Source organism: Opisthorchis viverrini (assembly GCF_000715545.1).
Source record: "Opisthorchis viverrini unplaced genomic scaffold opera_v5_69, whole genome shotgun sequence".
NCBI classification, from domain to species: domain Eukaryota; kingdom Metazoa; phylum Platyhelminthes; class Trematoda; order Opisthorchiida; family Opisthorchiidae; genus Opisthorchis; species Opisthorchis viverrini.
The window spans coordinates 1,033,874-1,049,596 of NW_008751725.1; the positions used below are offsets into that span (position 1 = coordinate 1,033,874).

At 43.9% G+C, this 15,723-nt stretch overlaps 1 protein-coding gene across 1 annotated transcript in view; it reads left to right on the top strand.

Annotated features, from left to right (window-relative positions):
• Nucleotides 1-12,324, top strand: part of T265_04290 (hypothetical protein) — a gene marked incomplete at both ends in the record, with an annotated part of 28,344 nt that extends 16,020 nt beyond the window's left edge. The window contains 3 exons of the mRNA XM_009168989.1: nucleotides 3,415-3,512; nucleotides 6,636-6,857; nucleotides 11,913-12,324. Coding sequence (XP_009167253.1) covers nucleotides 3,415-3,512; nucleotides 6,636-6,857; nucleotides 11,913-12,089 — 497 coding nt within the window. The remainder of the gene's footprint in view (nucleotides 1-3,414; nucleotides 3,513-6,635; nucleotides 6,858-11,912) is intronic.
• Between the last annotated feature and the right edge of the window lie 3,399 nt (nucleotides 12,325-15,723).

Consider the following 15,723-nt stretch of genomic DNA (forward strand, 5'->3'; position numbering starts at 1 on the left):
TATACATTGTCGAAAGTAACCAGCACATTGAAACCAAACGGGGTGGTTGGCCCTGTCTGGAGTTGCTGAACTCTTAGCTCACCCAGACTGACGTCCAGGCTACCCGGTCGGCACCACGAGGAGGTGGTTCAGCTCGCCGCCCAACGCTTTCCAACGACCTTCCGGTTTCGCCCATCTGGGGCTGGTCGGATAGGTGTATTCTCCCACTTTCTATCAATCTTATATCGTACTTGGCCACCACATTGTACGCATGGTGAAACTAAACACTCGTTTGCAGATTAATTTCAAACGTGAAGCAGAGTTGATGGGAATTCTGGGACTAGCCTTACCCAGTAGGCTTTAAGAAGGACGAAGCCAGAAGTGGACTGCACCTTTCGTCGACCTTATGAGTAATGTCTTGTGGATAAAGATTAACTCGATACATGAAATGTCATTCCAAATGCGATGGCTTTTCTCCGAAACATTCAGTTGGAGGATACCATGAACGAGAGCTCTACCTGAATTTCAGTTGAGGCTCTCGAAAGGCAAATTAGTGTTAATCTTCACAAAATTCGGTTCTACTTACCGGTGTCCAATGCACGGCTGGTCACATCAACGTTAGGCTTATTTTCTGTTACGGACTTTGATGTTTTCTTACAGCTTGAATATCATCACTCAAAACTGCGATGTGACAGGACTCCGGCAGTTATCCAAAGCTTGAATCTGACTGCCCATTTAGAGAATATCAAGTTACAGGCGCAGAACTTTCATTAAATGAAGCTGATTGTAGGTACCACAGGATAATGATTCACTATGGCGGACCAGTGCGTGAACGACTGTTTCACTAGTACTGAAACAGCTGGTATGCAGTTCATAGCAGTTAACGGAGGTATCATCACAGTAACTATAGAAGTCTTAGTTAGTTCGCCACTCCGTATACTTAGACCGATTTGCTGTTCTGTCATTAAGGTAAGTAGAGGAAGTGAAAAACTGAAGAATGACCGCATGCAACCATAACTCGTTTGAAGCATTTTGTCACTTTGGACCTAATGTACTTTTCTGGAGGGCTTCCTGATATTATAAATGACCCACCGTGTAAGTGCACGATGCCTTACCATCCAACTAAATGCGGTGGAACCTGTTAATCTGTTCAGAGGAAGACAGTCCATTGGATTTTGCTCGTGTCAGTCCGTCCAGAGGACGTTGGATGCCGTACCAAATTCAAAATGGACTGTTGTTGAGGGACCGACAATTTTGTTTGGATTCGATTTCTTGTCCACAACAAACTGACTATTCTGTCTAACACAACTGCATCCCGTGTTGGCTTGAGAACTGTACCGAAATCCATGGGCAACTCGTCCCAACACACACTGTCGTCTTTGAATTATCTTCAAATCTCTTATTTGTCTTTCAAATTCGCTGTCTTGTTTGTTTACGAAAATACAACTGTCTGGGCTTAGCAACATGTTACCGTCTGTGGCGTTCCCGTGGCGACAGTCAAACAAGGCCACGCAAATTCAAATAGCAAACATTGTGTACATTTGTTTGCATTTGAACATTCTCCGCGGACAAAAATAGCCAGATGACATAGACCGTATGAGCCTCAGCTCAACCGAGCTTTTGTGCATGAGGAAACCCGGCCAAGATTTAAACCACCGTTGTAAAGTTTGACTGCATTTGTGTCAATAGTAGTATGGTTGTTGCTGGAGAATCGTTCCGTAGTTCAAAGTGTTTTCTTTCTGCATATCTTCATCTTGAGTGACTTTTTACGCAGTTATGTACGTGCGATATTGAGCTGTAGTTAATATGGCCCACCGTAGGACAACTTTATTTAGATATTGACTAAACGGTGATAGCTGCCTATCACACACTTAGATGGCGAGAAGACAACCATCTTTAGTTCACGAGACGAGAAAATCAGGTTCTCTTGTACGTATACGCGAGTATTTTGCTGTCTTTTGAAGTTTCTGTGGCCAATACATAAGTAACAAATGTCTCAGGACTATCGCCAGGTGGACATTCTCCCGTGATTAATGAGAGCATCGCTTTGTGACAGATTCAGCTCCAACGCTTATTTATTCGTTTTCGCCGTATTGATTGCAAATGTCTCTCCAAGTATCACCGACTGATTTATTTCGCTACTTCTCCAACTATTGCCGAGTTAGAGGAATGCTAAATTTTGGTCGTTTATTCACTGTATGTGTCCTTACAGTGGTCCTCTCGATCTCTCCATCCGACGAGGATATTATTTATCGTCTGTGCCAAGCAGGTATGGCTCTTTTCGGCTACAGAATAGCAGATGGGTTTTTCAGTCGAAACGATTGGTTGAAAATGCAAAGTAGTAGCACAACTTCCCTGATGGAATACGGCTCTGAACATAATGGTGATCTAAAGCAAGGATTCTGGTTGATTTTTCTATCGCAGTCAGTGAACGGCCAATCGGTCTTCGGTCAACGAAGGCAGCGTAGCATTTAGCATCTGTTGATATTCTGAATAACGTGAAATGCCACCGCGAGACAAGCGGTACGTTTGGACGAATAGCAACACTGAGTATGGTGGCAATAAATGGTTCCTTCAACCGAGATTTTCCTAGGACATTGATCTAATATTCTCATTACGGTACTTAACAACATCATAAGTTTGAGTCTTCCGTGAAAAAAAGATATTGATTTGCAAATGATCGAATTTGTTACCATCAGTCCCATTTGGGCTTAAGTAGAACGGTTGATTGACGGAAACTCGGGGAGTGCGCCTACCTGATGAGCGCCAAGAAGAGCGAAACCGGTTGTCACCAACCTTAAGAGTAGTGCGTCTATGTAGGTTTAGTTTGAGGATTCGGTCTTATTGGGAGGCTGGTTGTGATGAAAGACCAATGCTGGTAGGAAAGCTTATTTTTCTTGACCGTTCGTTATGACGCGAAATTGGCACATATGGATAGGATAGATTCCTTGTTGGAGAACCGACGTACAAGGTCAAGAGAATCCGTAAAATAGAAAAACAGATCTACATCGGAAATTTATTTCTTGTGTGTTGTATTCCATCATTGAACGAACATCCAGCAGTCCATCTCAGGACTTCCGGATGGAGGATCATATTGCTGTTTCTGCTCGGGTATCTTTACTGTTTCAGCTGTCGAAGGGTTGTTCTATAGGTGAAGAGAATGCGATGTACTCCGTTTGAAATTTGCACAACCAAATTGCACACTCATGACCGGCGGAGGATGTGAAGTGGCCGGAACTCAGTCTAATCATTGCTAACCCTCAAATATTTTTCATACTGGGTTCTATACTCCGACATTTTGGTGAGGAAACGTTGCCGACGTCCACATAGTACCGATGAGGCAGCTTGTAGAGGTTGAGTTACAGCCCAATAGGCTGCAATCCTCACTCTTCTGTCACTATACTAGTATCTCCGTATTGCCTTTTTTACCTCTAGATGTAGGTGTTCACCATGGCTCCCCGCACTTCGTGAGATCGAAGCAGTTAACACCAGCAACGAGGACACAGAGTCGAGAATTGTGCACTTTGGCTGGGGTTCCTAATTCATCGGCTGGTGAGCTTCAAGGTGGAACATCTGCAAGCTTGGAGAACCAGCTTAGGTCGCAACAGAAGTTGAGCGCGAAATATCTTGAACGGGCAAGTTGTGCGTTTCAAAGTCTGTTTCAGAGGTTTCCTCGTTGAGTTGGGCGTTAACAAATCAGAACCGATACAAGTTCCTTCTCTCCTTTATTGAATCGACAATATGAACAGCTACCACACCTTATGTAGAGGTTGGGGTATTTTGTTGTGGTCATTGCTGGCAAACAATGGAAAACTCGAAAATAAGGATCGCTCGGGGCTTCTTTGCCGATTGATAAAAAATGATTTATAATTTTGAGTCTTGAGTCAAGTTATCTGGGACGGAAATTAGTAGCTGGCTTGGCTACTCCGTGCGTCCACATTTACAGTTCAACCTCCATGTTGCTCAAGCAAGATATGCTCTGATACGCTCAGTTGCTCACCAATTTGGTCTTTACGGGAGACTCAGCTGAATCCCAGGTCAATTTTTCGTTTTATCCCCTTCAGCTGAATGCGCTGCACAAAGAGAATCAACTGGGATTCACTTGAGAAACCAAATAGGTGCATTGGACCACTGGTAAATAGGACCGATTTTTGTGAAGATTAACACTAATTTGCAAAAGGCTTTGGTCCTTTTGGGAGCCTTAACTGAAATTTAAGTAGAGGTCTCGTTCATGGTATCCTCCAACTAAATGTGCTGGTGAAAAGCTGTGTCATGTGTAGTTCGCGAATTTCGTACGATTTGGGCTCAAGTAGAACATAAGATCGACGGAAATTCGGGGACCGCGCCCACCTGGTGAGTCCTAAGAGAAGAGAATACGGTCGTAGGCTGTCGGTCAGTTTTCAGCAACCTTATGAGTAGTTTCACTCAAAATATGCTCTTATTTCACGTATGCAAGATATTCCTTGCTTCCCTATCTTTTCGCGGAAGTGTACGCAGCAGGGTATCCGTTAGGGAAGCAAAATACTTGCAAGTCGGGATGTCTGTCTTTCATGAATTTTGTGGTTTTATAGACAAATCTTCAACAGCAATCAGCGCACTCGTCTGAGCTTACTTGACACAACAAATCGCAAGCATATGGTGAATGAATTTGATTTTTTATTAATAAGTAGAGTTTTATATTTTAACTCTAACTCAAACTACGTTACTGGCAGTTCCATGTTCTATAACTGTGTCTGTTATGATGACTTCTCCAAGTCCTGAGGGCCTTCATTCAGAATTATTCTCGTTGTTTAGCATATGCTTAACGTCGTTCGAAAAACAGGTCGTTCGAAACAGATCACCAGTTAAAAGTTCCAGATGAGTGGATTGTAGTCCTTCCATTCAGGAGCTCACATTGTTGACAGTTACTTCCTTCTCGTAATAGTTGATCACAAATTCTCTGACCTAACTTGAATCTTTGAAGTCAGCTATTGGCGGTTGCGAATTCGATGTATGCTGCGAAATTGTGCAAGTTATTGGACTGCCTTCGGTGTGGTGGCGGTTGAGTCATATGTGGGTCGAACATGCTTAGTTTTTGTGATTCAACTCTCACGCACCACAACAATCTGGGTATCCTACCATCCTCCACTTTCTTCTCTGAGGCACATTACAGATGTACTATCTAATGGCTTGGACTAACGAACCACCTGTTTTCGTTCGGATAGCCTCCTTTCTCAAAAAAGCAGTCCTCCACGTACGTGGTAACTGGCCGAGATGAGCTTGGTGGCGATAATCCAGTTAATACGGCTATTGTCTTCTCCATTCATCAGTTAGTTCGATCGCTTTGCTGATGGACAAGCCATCGGAAATCTGGAGAACTGCGTTTGGTAAAAAGCAAATATCTTACCTCGCACGTTGATTCCGGTCTGCAAATACACACACAAACAGACAAAAATGGTTGTCGTGTTTCGATTCCTCTGATGATCGTTCACGAAAGATGCCTTGATGTGACCACGCGATAACAATAGCCTGGGACAAATGGGTTCGGTTTGAAGCATGCTTATTGTTCATCCATTGTTCTGCCTCTCAAATATGCATCACTGCACCGGCGCGTTAGCAAAATGAAATCGTTCACGAACCAATGATAGATAGATAATCGACGAAACAACCTGATTTGAACTGCTAAGACTGTGTTTATTGTTCCTTGTGTGATTCGGTTCCCTAATTCTTACGAGAATTCCGCTGAGAATCCTTTAGGGAACTCACAGATGTCTTTCACTTAGGGATCCCGTTTTTTCTATCCTTTAGTTGCCAGCCATCGATTATTCATGACTGGGCAGGATTCGGACAGTGTGTATTCTGCTGATCCGTGTAAGCTTGGTGCAAAAAATCAATGGAATAGGCGTGGACTGAACGAGACAAAACAGCTGGTCCGAATAGAATCTTCCAGCACGTAGTTTCCTAGACTGCCATTGTCCAATATTTTCAGTCATTCCATATCACAATAGGACAGAACACTCTCATGTGTGCCAAAAAGGTTGATTGTCTGTACGGCTTATTAACAATGTTCAGAAAGTCGAGTAAGGTCGAGTAAAGGTCAGCGACAGGTTTTGTTCCGAGTGGGCAAATGTTGTGTATCGTGCGCATACAAGGTTGGCTGAGTAAACCCAATCAGGGCTGCTGACCAAACTAAATGGAACGTTAACAACTCACCGATCGTCTCTATGAAATGAGTCAAAGGGACTTGTTGTTTATAAGGTGTGTTATACGGTTCTCATTGATCACGTCTCCCAGCAGGAAACACTTCCGCGAACAAGAAGCCTTGGTTCCCCCGAAGGTTTTCTACATAAGGGTTGATTGTCTTATCAGTGTGAAGACTGATTGGAAAGGTAGCAACATTCACAAATAACAAATCGTTATTAACACTAAGGATCCATGCGCCGTGCTTCGGAAATTCATCACCTGAACTAGCGTCCATGCACTTCGCATTTGGCTGCCACTTGATGACTGTGCAGTTTCACCCAATAACCTCTGTCACCTTATCACACATAAGTTGTGCAAACCAGATAAACAATTCCAGTTCGTCGAAAATAGACTTACTCATGGACCAATTCATTGCGAATGCATGTGTATCATCGACACGCTTGTGAAACAATGTTATCGCCCTGATTATCTAGATACTCGAACTGGAGGGGGAACTTGTCCGTAGTCGTGAGGAGGTCGCTATGTTGAAAGATACTATGAAGCAACAGTCGGAAAAGTTGACACAGCGTTGGCGCCTAATGTCTAATCGTTGTCGTGAGTTGGAACGGCGGCGTCGGTTTGAAATGCAGGGACATAGGACAGACATCGACATGTTGCGGAAGAAGCTTAAAGGAGTGGAAAAGCAACTTTTGCAGGTAAGGGTATTGTGTTTTCACAAACCGGCCGTACTGGAGCTGTGTGCTCCAGTGCTGTGCGAATTGAGTCTTCTCCCTCTGCTTCTGGTGGGGTTCGCGGTGTGTTTTAATAAGCCTTTTTATTTCCTAGTACCGAATAACATTTAGGGCTAACGCTCTTATTGTAAGAGCTAGCTCAAGGGAAACCTCATTTCTGTCCAAGAACACCTTGCTTGTGGTACCACTCCGATGAATTTTTGTCAGTACAAGAGGCTGGTGAACTCTCGTTGTTCGCGACAAGTTAATAGATGTAGGTTCTTGAGTAAACCAGTGTTGACGCTTATGTCACACTCCTGTATTCGAACGCAGTCTAACCGTTGTGAGATTCATTTGCATACCGTAGTCATATTTCCCGTTTAAAATACTCGGTCGGTGTTTTCAAAACTGGTTGAAACCAGCCTATTTTGTCGACATCTAATGCGATTCAAAGATGTTTGAAATAAGGCGCACGGAAGTGCCCTCAAGAAGCTACAGGTTCTGTGGCTTCATTAATTTTCGACGATATTTTAATCATTACATTGATAACAGTTTGAATTTAACAAAGATATGTCTTTTGAAGTCTCTTTGATTGAACCAAACGATCGACATTTCAGTTTCTATGAAACGTTATACCTTATTTATCATGACGTGCTCGTCTATGAACCTAAGTTATTCAAGTGTATTATTGGCCACTGGACTGAGCCTTCATTGAGTGGATAAATTCATGATACTTATGAGATTTCACAGCTTCAAATCGAAAATCTGGACTAACTACGGTTAGGCCAACGCTCTTTGGTACATCATTATTTGCCGTGTTACGCACAAAGCATGTACAGAAACGTCAGCTACCAAGCTAATGGGGCAGCATCAGAAATTCGCATTGAGAGTACCCAGCTAAACGTGAATGTTGAACATCCTTGCTTACCACAGGTAAACAGACCTCCATTACCTTACCCAGTACCATTCTGATTTCCCATGTTCCGAAAAAATTGTGCTTTTTGTTTAGGGTACAAGAGTCAAAGTGCCAGCATTTTCCGCTGCCCTCCAGGGGGCTGATGTTTTGCTGGTAAAGTTGGCGGGACTAGATATGATCCCTCTAGAAGAGAAGACACTTTTCTGAGAATTGTATTTGAACCCGCATATGTGCACCAAGATGCTGCAGCTGAATGATTTGACTTAGCCGGGAGACAGGCTTCTTATCTACAGGTGGTGAAATCACTAATGGAACCAGGAATTTGTGTTCTTCCTATTCACGATCAGGTGAGCCGGTGTATTAATGTGCCCATATCAGAGCTATTCGATTAGGGAACTGCTTCTGGATTTTAATGGTTTATCACCCTAGTTTATCGTTCAGCTGCGGCACTCTTTCAGTGCCTTACCAAGCACGAGGGCTAGGATACTGCCAGATTGCCCAAGCCTAGATAGGGAAATTCGAGAGACAGAGGTCGGGTTCGAGCCTCTTCTAGATTAACATCAGTTTCATCTGTGTGTGACGTGGGCCATTGACTACATCTAAGTTCTACTTTTTTGCGTGTTCCATACTTCCCCAAAATTTGTTTTCGTTTGGAACAGCCTCCGAATTTTCACAACTATGGGACGTATTTTCTGTGGAACTAGTCAGCAGTATAGCAACGATGGTGTTATGTCCAGAAAGCTTCAGTTTTGGGGACTAGCAAATTTAACCTATATCCGATTAGCCGTTCGCTTATTTCATGCAGTGCGAGATTAGGGAAACCTAGAAAGTGTACCTGTCTCTTTTGGATCTCCACAGCACAAAGCCCCAATATGGGTGCATCTCCATTGAGAGCCTGGAAATCATTTTTGGTGAAATTAGGACTAATGTTACGGATTATTACTCATTAATTCAGCAGCTGGTGCTTTTATTATCTGTGTTAGATTTCCATTCCGTCTACCGGTTGCAGCCATTTATCTCCCAAAGACTGATGCCTGTTTTTACTTCCTGACAGTTGGACAGGCGTGGTACTTGTCCACATATCTTACTTTTCTCAAGTGTAGTGATGCCTGACTGTGGATTGCATCAGATGTTTTTTACTGACTGTAAAATTCGAACTCCCGTGGATAAAACCGCATACAGACTGACGTCGCCAGAGATGCTCATCTGGAGTTGGATATCTGTTGGTAATTGATCAGGTGGCTGTTGATCTGTTCGCCGAGCTTGGCAATTGATTTGCAAACGTTTCGTCACCATTCGAGGAGACATCTTCAGTGCGCTGTTGGTTGGGTAGTTCCTCTCTTCGTGCCTGCGTTTATATAGTCTACAAAGAGCAGCCTTTGCGCTGTAACCTGGATTCTGATTGGCCCGTTCTTGATCTGTATTGCGTCGTGGTCGGCTTCTCTGTTGGTTTGTGGCGTGCCTCCTATTTTTAGTAGCCTGCTGTTCTATTGATTTCTTCTTTGAGTCCTTGTCCGGCCTCGGGTTCTGTGGTTCTGGATTTCCTTTGTCCTCAGAGGCTGGTAGGCAGGATCAATCTCAATGTGCCTGTTTATTGCTCCACCAGTGGAGTACCACGCCTCCATGAACTCGCGTTCTTTCTTTGTTCTTGCTTGGCCCAGTATTCTGATGTTATTCCAATCGAAGTGGTGTCCTTCCCCATCTTCGTGTGCAGAGATGAGAGAGAGTTGGTCATGTCTCTTGGTGGCGAGCTTATGTTCGGTGATTCTGGTTGACAGTTTCCTCCCTGTTTGTCCCACGTAGTGTTTTTCACAATCATTGCATTGAATTTTGTAGATTACATTTGTCTTTTCCATTGCATTAAGTGTCCCCTTTGGTTTTGATAGTACTCTTCGCAGCGTGTCAGTCGGTCTGTGGGCCACTTTTATGGCATGCTGTTGTAATATCCTGGCGGTCATCTCCGAAATGTTTTTGATATATGGTAATGTGATTGTTTTGCTTGTGTTTCTGGTTGTCGCGTTGGTTGAATTGCATTTTCTCAGAGATCTCCAGACGAAATTCCTTGGGTAACCGTTCCTTTGAAACATTCTGTATAGGCGTTTCTCTTCTTTTACTTTAGATTCTACTGTGTTGCAGTGTGTTTCAATTCGCTTGAATAGTGTCCGGATGCAGCTCTCTTTGTGGCAGTTTGGGTGGTTGCTGTGGTAGCTCAGAATTTGATCCGTGTGCGTAGCTTTTCTGTAGACTTCCGTTTGCATTTGTCCGTTCGGCAACCTTGTGACGAGGACATCTAAAACCGCCAGCTTGTTGTTGTTTTCTTCTTCCATCGTGAACTTGATGTCATCGGAGACACTGTTTATCAATTGGATTGCTCGTTGTAGTTCTCTCTTCTTGATGATGACAAAAGTGTCGTCTACATAACGTACCCAAAGCTTCGGGTTGATGTCCGGCAACACGGTCCTCTCCAGTTTTTGCATTGCGATCTCGGCGATGAACCCTGAAATTGGGGAACCCATTGGTGCTCCTTTCAATTGTTCGTAGTATTCACCGTTGAATTCGAAGTACGTGGTCAAACAGAGGCTGAGCAATTCACATATGTCTTCCTTCCTTAGAGGTCCACTGGGAGGTCCATGACTGTCCAGTAGTTCAGCGACTGTTGTCTTTGCCGAGTGAAGGTCCACTGATGTGAACAGTGAGCTGACATCAAATGAGACCATTGTTTCGTCCTCTTCTATTGTCACATTCTTTAGTTTATCCAAGAACTGTTGTGCGTTTTTGATTGAGTGTTGCGATTCATTGATGAGATACTTGACCTTTCTCCATAGTTCCTTTGCAAGGTTGTAGGTTGGTGTGCCTGGGAGTGACACAATTGGCCTTAGTGGTGTGGTCTCCTTGTGTACTTTCGGGAGTCCGTAGAAGCGTGGGGTATTGGATTCTCTGGCTCTCATTCGCCAATATTCTTCGGTTGTGATCTTTTGGAGGTCCTTCAGTCGCTTCAGGCTCTTGTTGATTTTGTTCGCAAGTTTTTTAGTTTGATCATCCTCCAGACGGCGATACGTGGTAGTGTCGTTGAGCAGAGCTTTTGCTTTGTCTACGTAGTCCGATTTGTCCATGATAACGGTCATCCGTCCTTTGTCCGCAGGTAGAATGATGATGGTTTCATCTTTCTTCAAATTTTCTAATGCTTCCCTTTCCTTGTTTGAGAGAAGGTTGAGAGTTTTGTTTCGTGTGATGGCCGGTACCACAGTTTGACGGAGTTGTTGTTGAGCATTCTCATCCAGTTCGGCGGATTTCATAGCTGCCTCTAGGCTGGCCAAGAACTCTAGATTGGTGGCATCTTTGAAATTGAAGTTTAGTCCTTTAACAAGAACATCCTGTTCTTGAGCAGTCAGTCGTTTGCTAGAGAGGTTCTTGATCCACGTCTCGTTGTTGGTGGTGATGGTACCATTTTTGTTGTTTCTGACCAGTCTTGAAAACTTGGTTTCTAGAATAATTCGCTTCTTTTCCGCAGCGGACATAACTCTTCGTTCGATGGCTATACTGAGTTCTTGTAGTAGAGCTGGTCCTATCGTTCTCAAACACGTGTCCCTTTCTTCTGTGGCGATCCGCGCATACTTCCTAATGCGGTTATGTGCATCCGTTATCATGAGTCTAACCATCCGTCTACCGTTGCTTCTTGCTAGCGCCCAGGCCTGGGGGTGATTGATCGGAGGTCTATAGGTTACGCTACGTGGTAGAATGTGACTTCGCAAGCACTCGTGGAGAAAACGTAGCTGTTGTCGCGTGGAGGCTTGTCGGCAGGCGAAAGTCTCCCATCGACGAGCTGTTTTGAGCGTGGAACGCCCGAAGTTGTTGGTAATGTTTTGGAATGTTGGTAGCTCGGGTGTATTGGTTGGTAATTGATCAGGTGGCTGTTGATCTGTTCGCCGAGCTTGGCATGGATATCATTTAAGATAATACAACAAAGGCGCAAAGCACGTTCCATCCATCAGTGTAATCGTCACTTTTAGGCAGAAGCTGACTGTTCCACTTAGTCTATCGAAACAGGTTTATTCGCTGCGTACATTGAGCGGGGAGGTCTACCGTAATCTGTCTCCTTTATTTATTTCCCGCTACAATTGTAGCTCTCCCTCGACGACTACAACAATGATGGACACCCGGCAATGCCGTCACAAGATATGGATATTGTCTTTCTCCGACAAGTTAGAGCTTCAACTGCCAAGTCGATTCGCCTCATGAGTGAACTGAAAAATCTGAAATTGAAAATGTATACATTGGAAGATGAAGTGCGGAAAATATAACCCCTTCTCACTTTATCAATCGAATCGACATCAGCCACAACTTGTCTGGGTCCCTCTCAACACGTTCCCTAACTTCCACATAATTTTTGCCCTGAAGCAATGCATTTGTTCCGTCCATCAGTTGTTTTTTGTCGAATTTTCACAGCGCTAAGGACACGTTCCGCTCAATCCGTTCTTGTTTTCTACGTCTGGTCAATTCCTTACAGTTACTGGCTGTGTAATTGGTCTTTCATTTTTAGAGGAAGATCGTATATATATTGTTTTTCTTGAAAAACGTGTTTTCTGTTTTCTGTGTTGTAATACAGGAAGGGGTCGTAGATCAGCTTCGTCATTTCTGTTGTGAAATTAAAATGGTAGACTATAGTAACGCTTATGGCGCAGGTGACCTTTTGGAAGCCACTCTATTTGTCTAGTGCATTTCGGGTGCTTCTTGATACCAACACCTCAGATGTGGAAAGAAGCTAAGCAGCTCCTCGCTACCACTGGATGTATATTCTCTCCTCAGAATACAGTACGTGATCTACCTGGATGGTGCGAAATCCTTAAAAAGCCAACCAATCACGCACTCGGGATAGGGAGTTTTTCGAGGAATACTCTCAAGGATATTAATTCGAAGACCGGTATGATCGTCTCGTCCTCTTCAGCAATATTGAAAGCACAGTTGGCAATTAGACCTGTCATGCAGCCATGATCCAGAAATTTTCAATAGGATTATGGTCTGGCTATGGGTTGGATGGCTAATACTCGAGTTATTCGAAACACGTGACTGCGTCGAGTACACCGTGTTCGGATACATTAAAAGAAAAAGGCAGGCCACCAAGTCGGTGTCTGTTGAAGTTAGTCACTTCGGATTTAACATTTCGTTGCCTGCGCTGAGTTTCTGTTAGAATACACTATAAATGGGACACCAATGTAATGTCACTCAGAAAATTTGATATCTCATGTAAGCTGTCAAAATATTACGTTGGTTCCGGAGATACGCTGCCCTAGATTTTTCATCCTTAGATGCTTTTGGCCCGGAAATTTCCCCCTCTCCTTGCAGCTTCTGAGAAGTGCGCATTGGTTGTTGTAACTTCTCGACGGAAACATGAAAATCGAGCACTGGACAATCGGTCTGATGTTAGAGTTGGTGGTTTCTTTTCTGCTGCATCAGACGTCGATGTCTCCATAACGAGTCTCACTTTTCAAAGTGCTCACCAAAACTGTTGTCCATTGTCTACACTTGCCATCCGTTGAATATTCATAGCGAAGAGCCACATGGTTGTAAAGGAAACTGCTCACAAGGTTGCTGAAAGCTCTTCGATAGCCCACTACCGGTTTCGCCCTTCTTGGGGCTCATCCGGTAGGTGCAGTCCCCGAGTTTCCGTCAACCTTATGATCTAGTTGAACCCAAATTGGACTTTCGAGAAATACACTCATTTGCAAATCAATTTGGTTTTCACGAGAGACTCAATTGAATTTCTCGTTTATGATATTCTTCAACTGAATGTGCTACACACAGGCCGCCTCATGTTTCATTTGGCACGACATTCGAGATATCGCAGTATATTTTCATAAAGAAAACTGGGCTGTCGAAGAGTTTTCAGCAACCTTGTGAGTAGTTTCCTTTATGAAAATATACTGCAATATCTCGAATATCGTGCCAACCGAATCATGAGGGGGCTTGTGTGCAGCACATTCGGTTGCAGAATGTCATAAACGGGAGATTCAGCAGTCTCTCGTGAAAACCAAATCGATTTGCAAATGAGGGTATTTCTCGAGCCAGATGGTTGCTTTTCATACCAATCAACAAGTCCATGGAAAGTTTTGGTAAATACCGACATGATCAGTAACGTTCAGAAGCGACAAGTGAAAGCTATTAGGACTTCAGAAAACCAACCCCTTTTTATCCTACTAGGGATCTGATCATGAGCGCACTAATCCATCAGTCCAGACTGCAACCGGCTGCTATGCGCCGTGTAAGTCTGTGATCGGCCTGCATGCCGTACTTTGGAATGAAGTCTGCACACAACAGTTTGTTCTCGATAATATTGAGCCGACTTTAGGGGACGAGATAGCTCAGCGGTTAGAACGTGAATTTACTGACTGGAAGTTCCGTGGTTCGAACTGCGACCTCCGCCTGCCGTCTTCCCCTGTCTTGGCTTGGGCAACCTGGCAGTATCCCAGCTTTCGTGCTTCCTTCTGGTGGCATGGTAGTTAGGCTACAGCCGAACGAATCTTGAGCATGAATTGGATTTAAATACATATGGGTTCTAGTTTCTATAGGATATGTGCGAGAAACATGGAACTACTTTTGTTGAGTTTAATTTCCCCAGTGCCTCACATTTGTTAATTTCACTATTCTGCCTTACCAAATATGATCACAATGCTGAAAAAACCCCTTTCAGAAGGTGATAATGTGGAGTATATTGTGTGGACCTTATTTTCCATTAGTTCTTGTTAGCATTATACTCCGTCATTAGCGTGACATGAGGCACTAAAAAACTAGTTTATCTGTGTTCCACTGACTACAACCAGAAAAAGCATTCCTTGCCTGAGCCAATTTTAACCCCGTGTCCGTCTCATCTAGTCTTGAATGTTCATGTTCGCTTTGGAATAAGAGATTCGTCTCATACTCCTTAGAGGCGTTCAGCTGTAGCACCGCTTTCGGTGCCTAGCTGCCATGTCACCCGAAGGAAGCACGAGGGCTGGGATACTGCCAGGTTGCCCAAGCCTAGACAGGGGAAGTCGAGTGGCGGAGGTCGGATTCGAACTGCGAACCTTCCGGTCAGTAAATTCTCGCTCTAACCACTTGGGCCATCTCGTCCCCGTCAAAGAAATACTCCTTAGAGCAAAATCAGCATGAGAAGCTACGCAGTCTGATTGCCAAACTAGAAGACTAAACTACAACGCGATCAAATGCAGTTCACAAGAGAAGGTAAAGTGCTTGTGCAGACTACACGCTACTACGGCTAAATGGACCAAGCCACTGGTCAGTTTTTTGGAATTGATTCGTCAGTCATAGCGAGCACCATTTTTACCGTAGCATCAAGGGTGACCTTCTGTGCGATTGTGCAGGTGGGTGGGAAGTGCAATCGTGTTGAAACAAATTAGACAGTACGTAGTGCGTAGTACATGTCTATAGGGATGTGTATGCTACTGTTGTGGCGATGTGTTCAGTTTTTTATGGAACTTCACAGGCCTCACACGAGCTATCGACCCGACGCTTGTCAAGTCGGGACTTGGTATTTTTATGGGGGAGGGATCCACAAGAATTTCTTTGAGGTTGTCGTGGTTGGTTTTAATTGCAATTTTGCTCCAAACAACCAACGTGATAACGTAAAAACAGTTACAAATACATTATCCGATATATCCAAACAAAAACTGAGATTTCAGGCAAAATTGAAAGTAAGCAGACCTTCGGTGCAGGAATTGTATACGAGTTACAAGATGCCGCTTTACAGGCACACTGCTGTGTTCTGTTTTACTGAGGATAGTTCAAACTCAAAGTATATGCTATGCATGCGTAGACTGTCATCGCTTCTGCGATAATTATTCAAATGGAGACGAAGAAAGCTGCAAGCAGTATTTCGAACTCCCATAAGGAAATTACGGCTGCCCGTCACACGAACCAAGAAGTCGAAACCGATTCCAT